Raw genomic sequence first — 16,010 nt, 5'->3', positions numbered from 1 at the left:
AGTTAAACGTGCGCCTTAGTTGAATAGACTAGCAGAATAGTAATAGTGCTAGCTACGCAGCGTAGGGCTAGCAGCGCTATACATAGTGGGGCTGATCATATTAGGGCTAAATAGGTTACTAAGGCTCTTATAGCCTAGTAACGCTACCACATAAGAGATAACTTCTTAACTAAAGAGGTCGTCAGAAGAGGTTCTCATAGCTAGAAGTATAAAAACTCTACTATACGTAGGGCTTTATGCTTATCCCTCTTCCTCTTCCTCTTCCTTATTAACCTATAATAAGTCTTAAAGCTTCATAATATCTACACCATAAGAGATATATAAGAACGCTAATCCCCTACAAGGCACACCCTTCTATAAGCAAACAGCTAAGGGTATCACCACGTAGGATAATATCTATACGCTAAACGAAGCCCTCAAATTCAGCAAGCACTCTTTCGCCGATCAGCAGCATATCATCAGGGTAGTAACAGCTAGTTATATAAGGATTTAAACCCTCTATAGCGCCTATAATTAATCCTTTTTGCTTCTATATAGCTTTAGGTCTTATACCTATATACTATTAGCTTTATTAGAGGCCCCTTAAGCTTTTAGTAGTTTTAGGTATTAGGGATAGTTTTTTACCTCCTATATAGCTTTAGGTCTTTCACCTATATACTATTAGGCTAAGCTAGTATCTATATAGCTTTAGGTCTTTTACCTATATACTATTAGCTTCTGCTTAGCTTTAGGTTTTTCACCTATATACTAGCTTTACCTACTATCCCCTAAGTACTTAGTAGTTACTTATCTTCTAACGTATTAAGACTATTATCCTATTCTTCTTCTTTAGCTTATTAGTCTAAGCTAAGGGCTTTATTAGTAGCTAGTAATATTATACAGCGTATAGCGTTAATATAAGCCTTAAAGTCTTTTAAACTTAGTTAGCCTAGGTAGTCCTTAACTATAATTACGTTAATATAAGTACTACCTAGTAGAGACCTAGTAGGCTACTAGCAATAGTATTAGTCTATAAAGTGCCTCTTTTTAGAACACTCCTAGTATTACTTATTAACCTAGTAATTAGCTATCTAGTAGCTTATTTTACTACACTTTTAGTAGGGATTAGTATTATAATTAAAATATACCCTCTTTAGGGCTAGTTTAGTAGTAGCCTCTCACGCTTATAGTACTAAGGGCTTACTAGCTGTCTTATAGTAGCTATACTGTTCTAGGTATATATCTTATAGCTACTCTATAGTAGTAGCTATAGTTTAAAGCTGCTATATATTAAATTTCTAGTACTTAAGCCCCTACTAAAGCTAAAGTAAAAGTTAAAAGAAAAAGGTAAAGGCTTAGGCTTAAGACTTTTTAAAATCTAAGGTCTTAAAGGCTTAGTAGGTTACTAACTACTTAGTAAAGAACTAGAGAGGCTACTAGTTTAGCCCTTAATAGAGGCTATTAAAGAGCTTATATAACTAGCGCTCTTAAAACTTAGTGTTAATATATTCTTAGTGAGTAAACGCTAAGAAGTTAGCTTATATAGAGCTATTAGTAGCTATAAGGCTAGCTTAATAGTTATACTACTATATTTATAGAGTAGTAGATATTTTACTTAGTACTTAGTATATCTTCTAAGCCTTAGAGGTATTAGAATAGAGGGTATTACTATCTTCTATAGTAGTTAGCTAATTATAGGTTTAGGCTAGTATACTATCTTTAGTAAGGGTTCTATAAGTATATACTAATAAGCGTTTATACTTATAGGCCTAAGACTTTAAAACTTCAGAGGTTTTAGTAGCTAGTATTAGGTACTTAGAAAAAGCCCTAATAAGTATATTATTCTAGTCAGCTTAGCGCTAAATAGTTATAATAAGCTTAGCGATTAAGGCTATATTAGTAACTATAGCTAGAGGGGTTCTAGACCTAGAAGCTACTTTTAAAGTAAAATTTTTATTACTTAGTGCTATGAAGTTATTAGTAATAGCTTAGTAAGATCTTATATTACTACTTATTCTAGAACTAGCTACCTATAGTAGGTAGAACTTACTTAATTATAATAGTATAGCCTAGGAAGCTAGGCTAGGGAAGGATAAGAGGGTAGTAATATAGAGGTTAATTACTATAAACTAAGTAAGTTAGCCCTTCTAGCTACTTACGCGCATAGCGCCCCTTTTTAGGGCCTAGCTAACTAATCTAGTTAAACCTCAGTAGAGGCCTAGCGAGGGCTTAGTAGGCTGGCGCTATAGCTAAAATCCTAATTTTCTTATATATTTATTAGTACTTATATAGTTAAGTAATATAATTCCTAACTTTATTTAATAAAGTATAGAGTTATAGGTTTAAATCCTATTATAAGTCTTTATATTACTAATAGTAAATTTCTTTAAGTATAGTTAGTAATATATTTTTATTTTTTTTAAAAATCTTTTAAAAATTCTAATTAGTCTAAAAACTAGATTTTCCTTCTTCTAGCTAACTTCAGATTAATTAAAATATCTAAAACGAGGGTATTATTATTTTAGCTAATTAATTATAAAAAAAGCCCTCTTTTAATTAGCTGATTAGTTGAATTAATTGAATAGGATTGAATGGGGTGCTGCGCTGGTGTTGAAGGCAACAAATAATTCTAGATCGATTGGTGAAGCTCCGTATTGAAGGAAAAAAGATTCCGTTGTGCCATTTTACATTGCCTGAATTCTCATAGCCCAGGGATCTATTTGAGAGCAAAAGACGTCGTCTGGAACTTTACCTTCCTGTTCGGCCGCTTCCACTCGCCATGCATAAGTCCATGCACGTAACATTCCCCTACCAAGGAATACAGACCGTCTTCGTTAGGCCGCAGTACAAAGGGTACGCGGCCTCCTTCAAACATGCAGATGACGTCTCCTTCGCGCGCAGAGTCTGGAGTAGAAATGAAACTGCCGTTACCTGCAATGCCAAAGCGCCGCCCTCTATGCCAAAACCTGTAGCTTGAGATCACAGCTGCTGCACTCTCCGATATCTTTGCAGCATCGTATGCGAAGGTTTTGTCGATGCCCTCCTTCACAGCTCGAAGCAGCTTTCTATGACTATCCGATGTTCTGGCAGACGAGGCATTTGGAGAATTGGTGTTTGGCTCAGGCATACTACCCGCGGTGTTGCGTCGTGTTTGTTTTGTTTTGGGTTCGATGAATCGATGCCAAAAGTCGTCATGACATTGAAAGGATTCTAACATTTGGCGATGAGATAGATTAGTATCAGCCTTAGCAGCCTTGTTGTACGATCTCTCCAGATTTCGGTTGAGATTCGAACTCCTTCGGAAGTCCTCATCATCCTGTTTGAGCTTCATATGAAGGAATTTGTTGAATGATGCTCGAAACCCATTTCCAACATCATCTCCTGCAACAAAGCCCAAATCGCGCTCGACAGCCATTGTGGTATCACAGATGATTGCTCTCCAAGTGCAGTCAAATAAGATGGCCAGTTGACTGTCTGTCTGACTCTCAAGCATCACGCTAAATAAAATCTCCCAACAATCGCATAGCCACTTCTATGAGGGCTCGAGTGCATCTTTCGACGAGATTGTTATATCCGTGATGAGCTGACCAGACGAGTGGTCAGTCAAACGGGAAACTGTGCTAACATATTTCCCTCTCAAGTGAAGTACATTTCCCGCATGAGAGACTTTGATCGGCGGTAGTTTGGCCAGCAGAGATCGGTCTCTCCAGTCTGTCCAACCCGCACATACAGGGTTGTGAACGTCAGTGTGAAAGAACTGCAGCTTTTCAATGCGACTGTCCTCGTTGGCTTTCAGCATTGTAAGCCATTCCTCCAGGTAGTTGAAAACATTGTAGAAGTTATCCTTGCTGTAGTTGTAACCATGGGGCAACTTCTGGAAAGGCGTGAATGCATTTGGCTGTGTAAGATCGGGAACCCAGCTGGGTAGGTCATCCATGTGAGTTTCACTCAGTGGAGTGCGACCTCCTCCGAAAGAGAAGATGCCAAAATTCCGTTTCCGAATGAGATACCAGAGGACAAGCTGACGGTAGACAACATCTGTGGACAGATCGTACCGCGGGAAGACTTCTACGTCCTGCTCCTGAACATCGCTTGCTATGCCAACGAGCGCAAATATCTTATCTCTGGGATCAGTGGCTTTGAAGTCTCTAGTGAGAAAGAGAAGCTCCACCAAGCTTGCTCCACCGGCCTTCCAAGCACTCGAGTAACTCTGTCTTCGTCCAGGCTGCTTGAATCGCCTTTTTTGGACGTTCTCGTAGCGACTGCGAATATCGTCCAAAATTTCTGCATGGTCGAGATAACCGTCCTGATTAGTCTTGGCTTTTCCCTTGATTTCTTTCAACGCTAATCGACTTTGGCGTACGTATAGGTCCCAAGGGGCCATTCGTTTGCCCACAGTCACAACAGGGTCGGCTGCGCGCGCCAGCTCCTGAACGCACCAAACCCGACTGAACCATGGCGCAGACATAAGATGTTGAATCAAGTTCAGTTGAGATAGCTGACCTCTCATCAATAGCCCAAAGGCTTTCTCTAGGTCACTGCCACAGCCAAGCCATATCAGTACGCGGCGCGCACCCGCATATATTTCTCCCATAATGCTAACTTGGTGCGCTTTCTCCAAGTTATCAGCTTGATTGATACACAGGGCATCCACCCAGAGAATTCGAGGCTCGTAAACGTGACGAAATGAGTGTAGGGCTTGATATAGATTCAGCGAAATTACCCTTGGTTGCCCATCGCACTGGATCAGCTTTGGGACTGTTAGATCACCCCAAGCATACGAAACGGCCTCGTAGGTTGTTATGTCATGGTGGCCTTCCCAAGCAGGTAGCCAAAGGTGGGACTTGGAACTCTTCTCGATTCCGACTCCAGAGAAGCTCCCGGGATATTCGGAATGCATAGGCTCTCTATGCAAAGTTGCTCTTATCAAGCTGCACTCAACTAGCTGGTCCTCGTCTCCAGGATGTAAGATAAGAACACGAGTTTGAAATGGCTCATTGAGAGGCGCATACTTGAAGCCCTGTTCTACTTCAATATCGTGTCGCCTCTGTTGTGTTGGTTCATGGAAAACCCATAATGGGTTAGTCCATATAATTGATATTGTCGGATTATACAAGGCTACCTCGGGGCTTTCTGCACTGGAGAATGAGGCTGCGAGAATCATACTGCCAACGCCACCGAGGAACAAGAACCCATTGACGACATATTCGATAACATTGATTTTTCTCGATTGATGGCCGGGATATGGTTTTCTGACCACATTCCATTCTTTGTTGAGCTTCAAACCGTGGCCTCCCAGTTCTCGCCAATGGATTGGTGCGAAGTAGCGCTTAAATTGGGAAGCGCTCTTTGAGAGTGATCGACAAGATGGCTTCGCCGCAAGCGCCAGTCGAAAAGGTATACGACGTAGAAAAGGCCCATGCCGAAAATATTGCGCAACCATGGGGAACATTTATTGTTGACAAAGATAGCGGGGTTTCCGGGGCATGCAAGAAGGGACATCGACAGCTTTATTAATCATCGGCGGTGCTTCGCATGACGTGTTAATTGAGAATTGGTCAGCTTACCCCCCCTCTCCTTCCCCCCTTCCAAGTTTGCTGCACCAGACCTTTCCGATGATCAATGATAGTCGTACTGCATAGAGTCGACCAATCGAAGCCGCGAATGTACACAATGCCTTGTAGATATGTGATTGCTGAAAGTTTGATTGATGTCGACACTGAATATTCCACGAGCTAGTTGTCCTACGCAATTGCATTCCTTGCGCTACCGTATGTATGGAAAGCAAAGTATCCATGATTTCAATTCGAGAAGTCATATTTCCGACGAACGCTAAGTTCTGCTCTCGCCGCTAAGGCCTAGATACCATATTTCAACAGCAAGAGCAATAATAATAACAACACTCCATTTCAATTTTGGAGATACGGCACATCAATGATTTTCGCTACCTAGTACTCAGCTATGCATATTCAAGGTGGCCTCCGTGGTTCATCAAGCACTGATCTTCTCAAAGTCAGAAATCTACTCCGACGGGTTAGGCCTTAGGTTCATTATTTCGGTTAATGGTCCCGTTCAAGGAAGCGAAACTCCTGTCCTCAACAACGCATTTTGGACCAACAACGGCGACGATTGAAAGACTAATTTCCCCGCCTTCGGACCGAGAAGCCTTTATTGTTATAAAACCCAGTTTTACTGCCTGCGTACAAGGACAACATCTGATCGATCCAGTCGCGTGGTCGGCGGCTAGGTGAGAGCATAAGCACTACAGAATCATGGGAACAACAGGAAATGATTCAGAAAAAGACGACCTGACTAGGCATCAAATCTGCCTTATGCAACCTAGATAACAGTTGACCAATCCACTCAGGCTTTGGGCGGCTACGACTGGACATTTGTACTGCAGAGTCATAGGGACAAAGGGACCCTCTCGGAACGGAACACAGATTTACCACCAGTCCTCTGGTCATCTGCGCACTTATTGGATTTCGCTATGATTTCCCAATTATGAAGGCTACTAAGGAGCGACTGAAAGATATTTTTGATGCAACCTCCGGCGACGATCCATTCGTCCAAGAACCCCAAACGCCTCTCCCCAAAGCCCAGACAACGCTATCCAATGCTGAATGCACCTTGACCCGTTTGTTTCATTATTCATCTTAACCGTAAAATCATCCCTGGACACTTTGCGGGGTCCTGCTAAAGCTGAATGGCCTCCAAGACCGTTGTCGCGGCGCAGGCTTCGTCGCCCCCGCCATCGTAGCCCAGAAGGCGGGAGAGAGATCAGCTCCCGACATTGTGATCTCCGCGCTCTTGGACTTCTTCTTCCGCTCCTGCCTCTTCGCCTTGGCTTCCTTCTCCAACTTGAGAATCTCTTTCTGCTTGCTGCCATCCTGTCTGAGACAAGCGTCGACGACTGACCTCATAGGCATGACCTCGGCTCCAGCCATCTCCCTTGTGGGCCAGGGGAAGGTAGCCGCCATCTCCTGAAGACTGATGGGGTCCATCTTCTCCAGGATGTCACGGAGCTGGTACTCGAGGTTCGTCTCCTGCTCAAAAGCCCAGTCGGGACGCTGCTGGATGCGAACGGCATCGCGGCGCATTGTGCCGACGAGCCATTCCATGGCGACGTGCTGTGGGATGAGGCGGGCATTCTCCATCAGCCAGGCCATCATGTTCGGGTCGCCGGACTGTTTGACGATGGGCAGGCTGCGGCCGCCGTGCTCGCGCTGCTGCAGCTTCTGGAGGAAGTCGTCGTACATCCCGAGAGATCCGACTTGCAGACCGACGAGATGGCCCCGTTTTAGAGCTTGGGCAACCTCGTCGGCCCATGCGATACCGGCCTTCATGCCTGAGTTGGCACCGCGACCGGGCCAGAAGTGCACTGTCATGGCAGCGTCACCGGCTAGAGCAACAAGCCCATGAGGACGGTGGAGGGCTGAACAGTCGCATTGGGGCAGCTGCTCGACTGCCTTGTTGATCCTGCGGACGACGATTGGAATGCGGACGATGTTGGTAACTTCGCATTCCTTGAAGCCATAGAGTTCGAGGCCGTCGAGGATGGCCTTCCAGAGAGGGCTGTTGGGGTCGCGGGACGGGGCGAAGACTTGGTTCTCTTGGAACCCCTCGGCCAAACGACCGCCCACTTCTAAACAGCTGGGCTGACCAAAGGTGCATGGGTGGCCGTCAACAGAGACCATCTGGTCCCACTCAGCTTCAGTAAGCTGCATGTTGAGGTATCCCGTGCCGTCGAAGTCGCTTGCATTAAGCAGATAACGCGTCTGACCCATTGTCAGGAAGACGTTGATAGGCTGAGAGCGAGGTAGACCTCGGGGTCTGTCAAAAGCCACTCCGAGGGCGTAGCTCTTGCCGACCACCGACTCTTGTCCCTCGAAGTAGGAACCGCGAAGCCAGGATCCGGCGCCATCCGCACCAAGCATGATGTGAAAGTCGCCATACTGTGCGAGGCTTTCCCTGCGGACTTGGCTTGCGTGCAGAAAGATGAGGTCGCGGAATTGGCTGTCTTGAGCGCGACGGAGGAGACCGTCTTCGAGCTTTCGGATTTGGAGGTTGCTTGACCCTGGCCAGACTCTCTCGGGACAGCCGCCAAAGACGGCGAGTCTAGTTCGTTCGCTCATGAGGTCAGTGACGGAGTCCTGGAGGGTGACAACTTGGTCGCGGCGGCGAGCGCCTGGTGGGTAGTTGACGAACGAGCTGCCCGGCTGCTGGACCCATCGGCCCTCGTAGACGTGGACTTCGACCTTGGCGCCGGCTTTCTCTGCCAGTGCGATTGCCGATGCAAGACCGGTGGGACCGCCACCAACGATCATGACCTTGAGAGGGGCGGCTGGATAAGCGTATTCAACAGAATCCTCGGGGAATTGAGGGAGGTTGCGAGCGACCGATGGGTCGAAGAAGAAGTCGCGAACAGGCTTGGTTTTGGAAGAGATGAGCGCTTGGCTCTTGATGAGCATGAAGCGCACCCATTGCAGCAGCGGGCTTGTGTTGAAGCTGGCATGGCGGTTGCTGAAAACGCGCTGTTGTACCGCAGCAGCCAGAGATGCAACATCTCGGTGCTTGGGGTTGGAGGCGATGTATCTGAGTTCGGTGTTGACGGCGACATCGTCGCCGCGGTAGAAGAAGAGAAAGGCCTGGGCTCGCTCGAAACTGGACTGGCCTGCGGCCTCCCATGCAGCCTCCCATGCGCGGGGGAAGTGGATGTTGTCGAGGTCTGTGGTGGGGAACGGGAAGGATGTTCTTCTAGAAAGGTCGGGACTGGGGAAGGAGGGGGGAGATCCAGATGAGCTGGACGAGCTTCGGATGGAAGTTCTGGAAGGCATGTTGTGTATCTGTGAAGGGAAATAAGAGATGACTTTGACTAGGTCGAAGAATGAGAAAACGACACAACTCGAAATCAGAATAGAAATGGTTGTTGGAGAGTTGCGATTAGATCGAAGAAAATGCGAAAACAATGAACCCCGAGAAGAGACAAAGGAGAAATAGGAAATGAGATAGGAAAGGTAAACTGAAATGTTAAGAAGTGCTTGATGTTCTGTGAGAAGGGAAAGTGCATTTTGGCGTGAGCATACGTCTCACTTTATACATCGCAACAATCAACTGGGAAAATAATCACGATAATAGCCTCAAATCCTCACCTTTGAGTCTGTACTCGCGCCACAGGTTGACATGAAGGCAGTGCTGGCGAACAGGCACCGCCCACGGTAGCACACAACGCCATCCTTCGAGTCTCACCGCATCAGCCCTACAGGCGGGAACAGCAAGTCGTGTTATCTCAAAACGCGTGAGAAAGCGGGGGTTCGTGGCTGGTCAGGTGCATTGCATCTTGGGCTTCTTCGGCATGAATGGGGTTTGCAGTGGAGCTTGATTCATCTCCGCCGCTGCGGCGTCCTTTTTACGCGCCTGATGCCCCGTACTCTGGAAGGATCGCGTGCGCGGGAAGACAGGGTTGCACGGAGGGATGCGGTCGCTTGGAGCTGACCATCGAACGCCGCGTTTCTGCGTCAATAGTAGCAAAATGGGACGGGCGCGGAAGAAGCTTGCCGACATCGCGAGGACTCGCGGGGGCGGCTCTAGATGTCGGGTCGACCCGAAATAGATGGACATGAAGTTGCCCCAATGGGACGAACCGCTGCAGTCAGGTCGAGCTTGCTGGGAAGGACTTCAGTCTGATGGAAGTCATGGCTGGACACACCTCGGCTAGATCAAGCCGTGAGGTCGCTTCTTCACCGGTCGCTGTTGGCTACTCATTGAAGATGGCCGTAAGCCCTCATCGGCAGGATCACTTGGCCTTGGGCTGCAGCGTGGGGTAGCATTCCATCTCACCCAGCACGAAGACACGTCATGTAAATTTAGTCGGGCGCAGTTGAATGGTCGTAATTACTGCCTAGACAGGCATGTGTGGCGCTGACCCTGGTGCGTGCATGCGGATATTGACTGCGAACTCGCGGACAGTATTTTTCGCGGTCAAAACTTGGGATCACGTTCACTGTGCTTCGCTTTCTCGGGCAGTGCTTTCGACTCATACCGCAGCCTACGAGTGGCTGAGATAGGCAGCACCAGACAAGGAATTCTTTCCCAAACGTTGAACAGAGATTGCCGCCGCAAGAGGGATAGATGGATCCGTCTAGTTCGTGAGACGCTGTTGTGGGGGGCTTCCGCGATGGTGTTGTTGTTGCAGTTGTCAGCTTCTGCGGGAAGATCGGCAGGAACACAATTCGACGCAGTCCAATCATGTCGACGCTCCTGCTGATGCTGTTGTCCACCAATGACCAGCTTGTGAGACATTTGCACAGCAAATCGCAGTGATTTTCAATGCCCCAACGTTTGCCCGACCTCCTTCCATCATGCTTTGCTTTGCGTCTACGCTGAGTAAAGCGGAATTTCGGCAGCTGGTCATCTTCCATGTAGCCCTCCGCCCCCATATCAGCTTCGCAGCACCACCTGATCAGTACATCGAGTCGGGGTGCGTGTAGCACTTCCGACGCAAAGGTCGGCGTTGTCGGACTTTTCAGTATCTGTCCAGCTGATCACGTCATGTCAGACTTTTCACCGGAAGCGACACAGCGAGCGCGATATCATCTTGAAAGAGAAGAGATTGGGTATCTTGAATGGTATGGTACAGGGAGTCAGAGCTCGAGACGATGTGAAAGCAGATTTAGGCCGTTGCCAGCTCGTTCATCGATGGCCCAGCGCCGTAGGTGCCTGAGCGATTATTAGCAAAAGGAATCATGGCATAGGTGACGAACCAACCTCCAACTTCGTACTACCCGCCATCATTCTTTGAAATCCGATTCTGACGCCTTCGATCACCGCAAGCAAGAGGGCGCACCCCAAAGCGCCTGTTTTGGCTGCGTGATAGCCGCCACGGATTGCCAGGGGGCCTCCAGTCATGAACCCTGCTCCGATGGCGTTCCATGCATCTTCTTTTTGACGTATCCCCTATCGCGGAATCGTACCTTGTGTGCTGAAAATGCCACCCCAGACCCTAAAGTCCCTGCAAATGATCGTAGATAATGCCCCTCCCCCGTGGTGAAAGCTCTACCGAAGTCATTTAGAATGGCTCATGGGCATTATATGTGTGTGTGATCGAGACTCATAGCGTCTCTGTATACGTGCGATGAGTGTCGTCGCTGTCGAACGTTGTGCGAAAGAATGATCCTTGATATCACGATGCCGGATGCTTGGTGTCGTGGGAATCCCCAAGTAGATTCTGGGTAGCTTGGTCTGAGTGACGCAGGCGTTGATTTCATTCGCCATGCGTTACGGCATCACTGTTCCTCAGCTCGTGCGTATATTCACGAAGGAACGTCGATAGAATAATTCCGGATTACTCTGCTTCTTTCGGTGCGCAAAGGTTCAATACAGGCGGCTGCCAAAGGCCCCAGCCCTGTGAACCTGACGAGATTGAGCCAATATTCCTACTCGTTAGTTTTGTAGAGATGAAGATGTCTGTAGAGAAGTTCATAATTATCTCCAACGCAACCAATAAACACCAGAGTTATATGCCGACTTTGGTGAAGTATTTCCGTTCCAGAGCAGGTCACGGATGATCTTCTGGGATACAATTAGTAACAACGACGTGCTATGAGAAAAAGGTCTTGTTCGTTGGATAACACTCATTTCACGGCTAGAGGATTATGCTCAATAATGAACACCTACAAAACGAAAAATTGGAACTTCCTTGACCTTTTCTCCAACTGCGTGAGCATACTGAAGAGATCGGACGGAAACTCCGTGGACGGCCCGCGCTGTAGGTCCAACTTTCGGATCCGAGCCACTGGTTGGTGCCGGCCGCGATCACGAGACAAAATGGTGAATCGGAAGAACAATATAAAAACAGCCCAAGTGGCATAAAGAGAATCCGATATGGAGGCTCGAACCGATGGTCCTAAATTCACACAAAGAAGTGTCAGTCCCATGCCCTCAGTACCCCCAGACCGCAGACGCCCAGCAACCTATACATCTGTGGAAGGGGAGTGACAGAGTGCCACCATTCACCGATATAAGTAACATCGGGGACAGAGCACCCTTCTCCCCTACACCACTCGACATCATCGCGACGCATATTTTCAACGATTGAACATTGAGAAGTGCCATTGCCTATGACCATCGGGATAATGATCCCCGGTATCTGTCTTTGAAAGAAGGAAACCCTGAACTCCGTCCAGCCCTTTCGTTGAGGGCGTTATGCCATGGCGAGTGCCAACCTCCTATCCCAAACGCCAATGCCGTGAAATGCCAATAAACCATCATTTATCCAACAGAATCTCCAATCCCCTCCTTAGCAGACATCCAACGTAGGGCACGCCGACTCCACAATCCTCAACGCGTGATTCGGCTTCACCATGCGTTGGAAAGTACTCGCGCCCCTCTTCTCGTTCCTCTTCACCTTCGCCGCCTGCTCTCCACCCCCCAGCAACTGCTCCCTCTCCTTCTCCACAACAGCATCCACGAACGCAAGCTTCTCCCGCGCGTCCGCCGCCGCAATTTTCGCAGCCTCCTGGATCGCGCGCTCGCTGAGCGTGAACGGCGAGTGGAACAGGTAATCGCCCGGCGTGTCGCAGGCAGAGAACCCGCCATCTACCTCGGGCGTCTCGCTCGTCTTCGCCCAGATGCACGGCGTCCACGTCTCGGCAAAGTACACACCACGGTCCTGCTCGGTCCTGTTCCCGCGGCCGACGGAGTCCGTCAGCCCGTGCTGTCGCATCTGACGCTCGACGATGGCTTCCCTGACGAACTCGGCGTGGTTCACCTGCGCGCCCACGCGGCGCGGGAAGGGTACGCGCAGCGCGTCGCCCTCGGCGGGGGGTTCCATGCCCTTCACGCCGCGTCGGAGCTTAGGTGAGCGGCGCTGGCTGGCGGGAACGTACCCGAACTGGCCGCGCTCCTCGCCCTCCTTGGGCTGCGGGTCGGCGGTGCGCGTCCACTCGTCCAGCCGGCCGCGGATCTCGGAGTTCCAGCGGGACGTGAGGTGCGCGGCGTTGGTCATCTGCTCGGCCTTGGTGTGCGGACCTGGCGGGCTCTGTCTCTGCGCGTGCCATCCGGGGGTCAGAGAAACATCAAAGATCTCGGGAATCACGACCCTGAAGTTCTCCACCTCACGCTCGTCGACCTCGCCACCCTGCGCGTCCATCGCGTTCAACTTGTCGATGAGCTCGGCGCCCTGGTAGGCCCAGAAATCGGAGAAGGCGACCGAGTTGGTGTCGAGGGATGCCTGGTACACGCGCTCGACCTGCGCGAAGAGGGCGCGCACGGCGAGGTCGACGATGCCCTGGCCGAGGTCGCGGGGCAGGGCGGCGAGCGTCCAGACGTCCCAGGTGCCGAAGCTGAAGACCCAGATGGTCTCCTTGGGGAGGTAGCGCTCCTGGGGCTGGGCGAGGAACTGGTCGACCTGGGCGGCGAGGTCGGCGATGGCGCCGGCGAGGGGGAACTGCTCGAGGATGAAGTCGTAGTCGTAGCCGGGTGCCTTCTCCTGCTCGAGCTCGCGGAGGACCTTCTGGAGGGTCTCGTTGTAGTGCTCGTGGGCGGTGAGAGCCTGGGCGGGGAGGCTGATCTTGGGGACGAAGGAGTGGTGGGCGGAGCATCCGAGCTGGGCCATGTTAGTGACACGAGATTTTTCAGAATGTTGAAACAGCTTACCTCCTCGCAGAACATCTCGGTCCATCCCTTGCCCTTGCCGTTGACAGGCGTCGCAATATCGGGAGATCCAAAAGTGACGACTCTTACACCGCCAGCCAGGTTAGCATCCTCGGAACTGCCGCCGAAAGGTGACCACGACCATTTCGGTGCGTTAATAAGGTCTGATGATGATGATGTGAAGAATCTACCCAACACGATGAGGGCGAAGAGCGCGAGGATGACTTGGATAACGAAGCGCGGTCCGCCGCGGAGCACTCGTGTTGAGATGAAGCCAAGCAGCGTCTTGAGGCTCAGGTTACAGTCGAACGGGCTTCCGCCGCCGAGGCTGGATGGGGAGGAGGACCGCCGCTCGTTGCGGGGGAGTTCTTTCGACATGATTTTTCCGGTGTCGATATGTCGGTTTAGTGTTGGCGATATGGCTCTCAAAATGGAGATTTTCGTCGGTTTTTGACGTGATGAGTATCGACGGTCGGGCCAAAGAAGGCGTTGTCCGGGGATGTTCTTTCTTCGATTGTTCCTTCCCTTTCTTTTTCCCAATAAATCAATCTGCTTTGATGCCTTCGCTGAGTCGTCGATGTTTAGTCGTCGGTGTTCCTCTCTATTGCTCTATACCGCGCGGTAACACCTCAGCTGCCCAAATGGGAAGTCTGTCGTGTGCTGACGTTACAACGTTTATGGTGGTACAGTGCCAAGCCGGCAGTCGAGAGACAACAAAAAGTCAATTGCTGCCAAGAAAAACGAGCCGGGCGGGAAAGGCGGGAATGTTTGGGCTGGCGACCGGATGATCTCGAAGCTTTTTTGTTCGGTCTGGGGTAACTTTCTAGAATAAAAAACAGCAGACAAGAGAACAAACAAAGAAAAGAAGGAAGAAAGTTGCAAGAAGTGATCGTCACTGTGGGCGGGTATGCAGTGAATAAGGGTTTTGTTCAGAAGGATTGGCAGCAACGGAACATGGCAGAGAGCCGACGAAGACGGGGAAGATGGTGACTTCAAAAAGGGCCCTCAGACCCTCACTCGGCGCGCATCAGACCAGGGGAAGGGGAGGGAGGGGGGCATATGGTGTGGTTCCCTTCTCCAGTCTTTTTCTTCTTACTTCCCCGTCCCTCTTACGAAGCGGGATGTGGCCCAGCAGCGTTTTTGTTCTGGGCGCAGTAGCTACGGTACACGTACGTGGTGTGGTGTACATACAACCCGTCTCCTTGTCGGCAGGCTACGGCTACGGCTACGGGGAAGATAATACAAAAGCCCGTTTAGCGCTCATTGCTATTTGGAGGCGAAGCCGCAAGGAGACATTCACCATCATCCCGGCCGCATACAGACAGTGATTGGACGGGGAGAAGGGCGGGAGAGGCTTTCGCCAGGCGTCTGATGGCTTGTGCCTCCGAACGTCGACAATCCCTAAACCTGGGATGAACCGGGGAGCGAGCTCCAGTTGCTGCGGTGGTGGACGTTGCTGGACATCCTTGCTTTGATGTGCAGTCGTCGTAAGCTCAGTGGGGACCGTCATCTGAACGGGGGGTGAGGGTGAACGTCTGTGTGGCTGCGGCTTTGCTTTCCCAGGTGCCAGGGCCCTGCGACGGGGGGCAGCCGGGCGGGAGAACCGTATGCAACGGCGGATTGAGAGGAGAATGAGAATCAGGGGGTTTTGCAGACGACGGAAACACGACGTACATCCGTCAGAGAGGCTGGCGGGTTGGCGGCAGACACTCAGCATTGAGTATCTCAGGTCTCCATTGTCATTGTTGCTGTATGGATGGATGTACTCTTGTGTGTGCGTGTGCTGTGTTTCGATTCCGTTGTATCCGTGTTACCATTTCCTGGGCGTTCCGCCGGCCCTGAAGAGGCGCTTGTCCTGGACAGTAGCGCGTGCGAATACCCTTTTTTTCCTTCTAAAGAAGTCGGCGTGGCTGGAGTCTAGTCTGCTTCCGGGCTTGAACGGCTGCCGATTGCCGGGAATGAAGAGCACGTATTATTGCCGTTTGGACAATGCGCAACCTCCCAGGTCTGCATCAACAGGAGGAGAGAGAAGCAACAGGCTCATCATCATCATGCTGCAAAATACGCATCGACGGGTCATGACTTGCCAAGGTCCACATCCCGAAGGTTCCCCACGTCCGCTGCGCGGCGACTCCATTTCCCGCCCAAATGGATGGGATGGGTTCATTCACTGCCACTGCCCATCACTCCGGTGTACGGTAACACGTCACGCGAGTGCTTCCGCTGTTGAGTCAAGACCGTGTCGACGAAAAGAAAGGAGGATGGCAGCGCGAGATATTGCCGATGCACCTCCAGGGTTCTTCGCCAAACCCAAAATCGCAGTTTAAAATTGAGCTTCGGTCTGTGGCGCTCGTGTGCTTCCCCAAAGAACACGGCTA

General features: G+C 50.1%; 5 protein-coding genes across 5 annotated transcripts; all 5 read right to left on the bottom strand.

The window, feature by feature from the left end:
* Positions 1 to 2,695: 2,695 nt before the first annotated feature.
* Positions 2,696 to 2,854, bottom strand: GCG54_00014413 (uncharacterized protein; the record flags this gene model as incomplete). The annotated part of the gene is made up of 1 exon (XM_045414248.1): positions 2,696 to 2,854. The coding sequence occupies one exon, from the start codon at positions 2,852 to 2,854 to the stop codon at positions 2,696 to 2,698; it is 159 nt and encodes a 52-aa protein (XP_045270826.1).
* Positions 2,855 to 3,615: 761 nt separating this feature from the next.
* GCG54_00014412 (uncharacterized protein) lies at positions 3,616 to 5,026 on the bottom strand (the record flags this gene model as incomplete). The annotated part of the gene is given in 2 exon segments (XM_045414247.1): positions 3,616 to 3,690; positions 3,710 to 5,026. Coding segments are annotated over 2 exon segments (1,392 nt in total), but the record flags the coding sequence as incomplete, so codon positions are not given.
* A 1,621-nt stretch (positions 5,027 to 6,647) lies between these two features.
* GCG54_00014411 (uncharacterized protein) lies at positions 6,648 to 8,816 on the bottom strand (the record flags this gene model as incomplete). Its single annotated transcript, XM_045414246.1, has 1 exon — positions 6,648 to 8,816. The coding sequence occupies one exon, from the start codon at positions 8,814 to 8,816 to the stop codon at positions 6,648 to 6,650; it is 2,169 nt and encodes a 722-aa protein (XP_045270824.1).
* A 1,906-nt stretch (positions 8,817 to 10,722) lies between these two features.
* GCG54_00014410 (Mitochondrial import inner membrane translocase subunit tim17) lies at positions 10,723 to 10,887 on the bottom strand (the record flags this gene model as incomplete). Its single annotated transcript, XM_045414245.1, has 1 exon — positions 10,723 to 10,887. The coding sequence occupies one exon, from the start codon at positions 10,885 to 10,887 to the stop codon at positions 10,723 to 10,725; it is 165 nt and encodes a 54-aa protein (XP_045270823.1).
* A 1,390-nt stretch (positions 10,888 to 12,277) lies between these two features.
* On the bottom strand, positions 12,278 to 15,142 carry GCG54_00014409 (uncharacterized protein; the record flags this gene model as incomplete). Its single annotated transcript, XM_045414244.1, has 3 exons — positions 12,278 to 13,585; positions 13,636 to 13,960; positions 14,952 to 15,142. 3 exons carry the CDS (start codon positions 15,140 to 15,142, stop codon positions 12,278 to 12,280), a joined length of 1,824 nt encoding a protein of 607 aa, XP_045270822.1.
* Between the last annotated feature and the right edge of the window lie 868 nt (positions 15,143 to 16,010).

This window comes from Colletotrichum gloeosporioides (genome assembly GCF_011800055.1).
Source record: "Colletotrichum gloeosporioides strain Lc1 chromosome Unknown consensus_6, whole genome shotgun sequence".
Lineage (NCBI taxonomy): Eukaryota > Fungi > Ascomycota > Sordariomycetes > Glomerellales > Glomerellaceae > Colletotrichum > Colletotrichum gloeosporioides.
The sequence above is the reverse complement of the archived record's forward strand: the minus strand, read 5'-3'. Positions and strand labels throughout refer to the sequence as shown.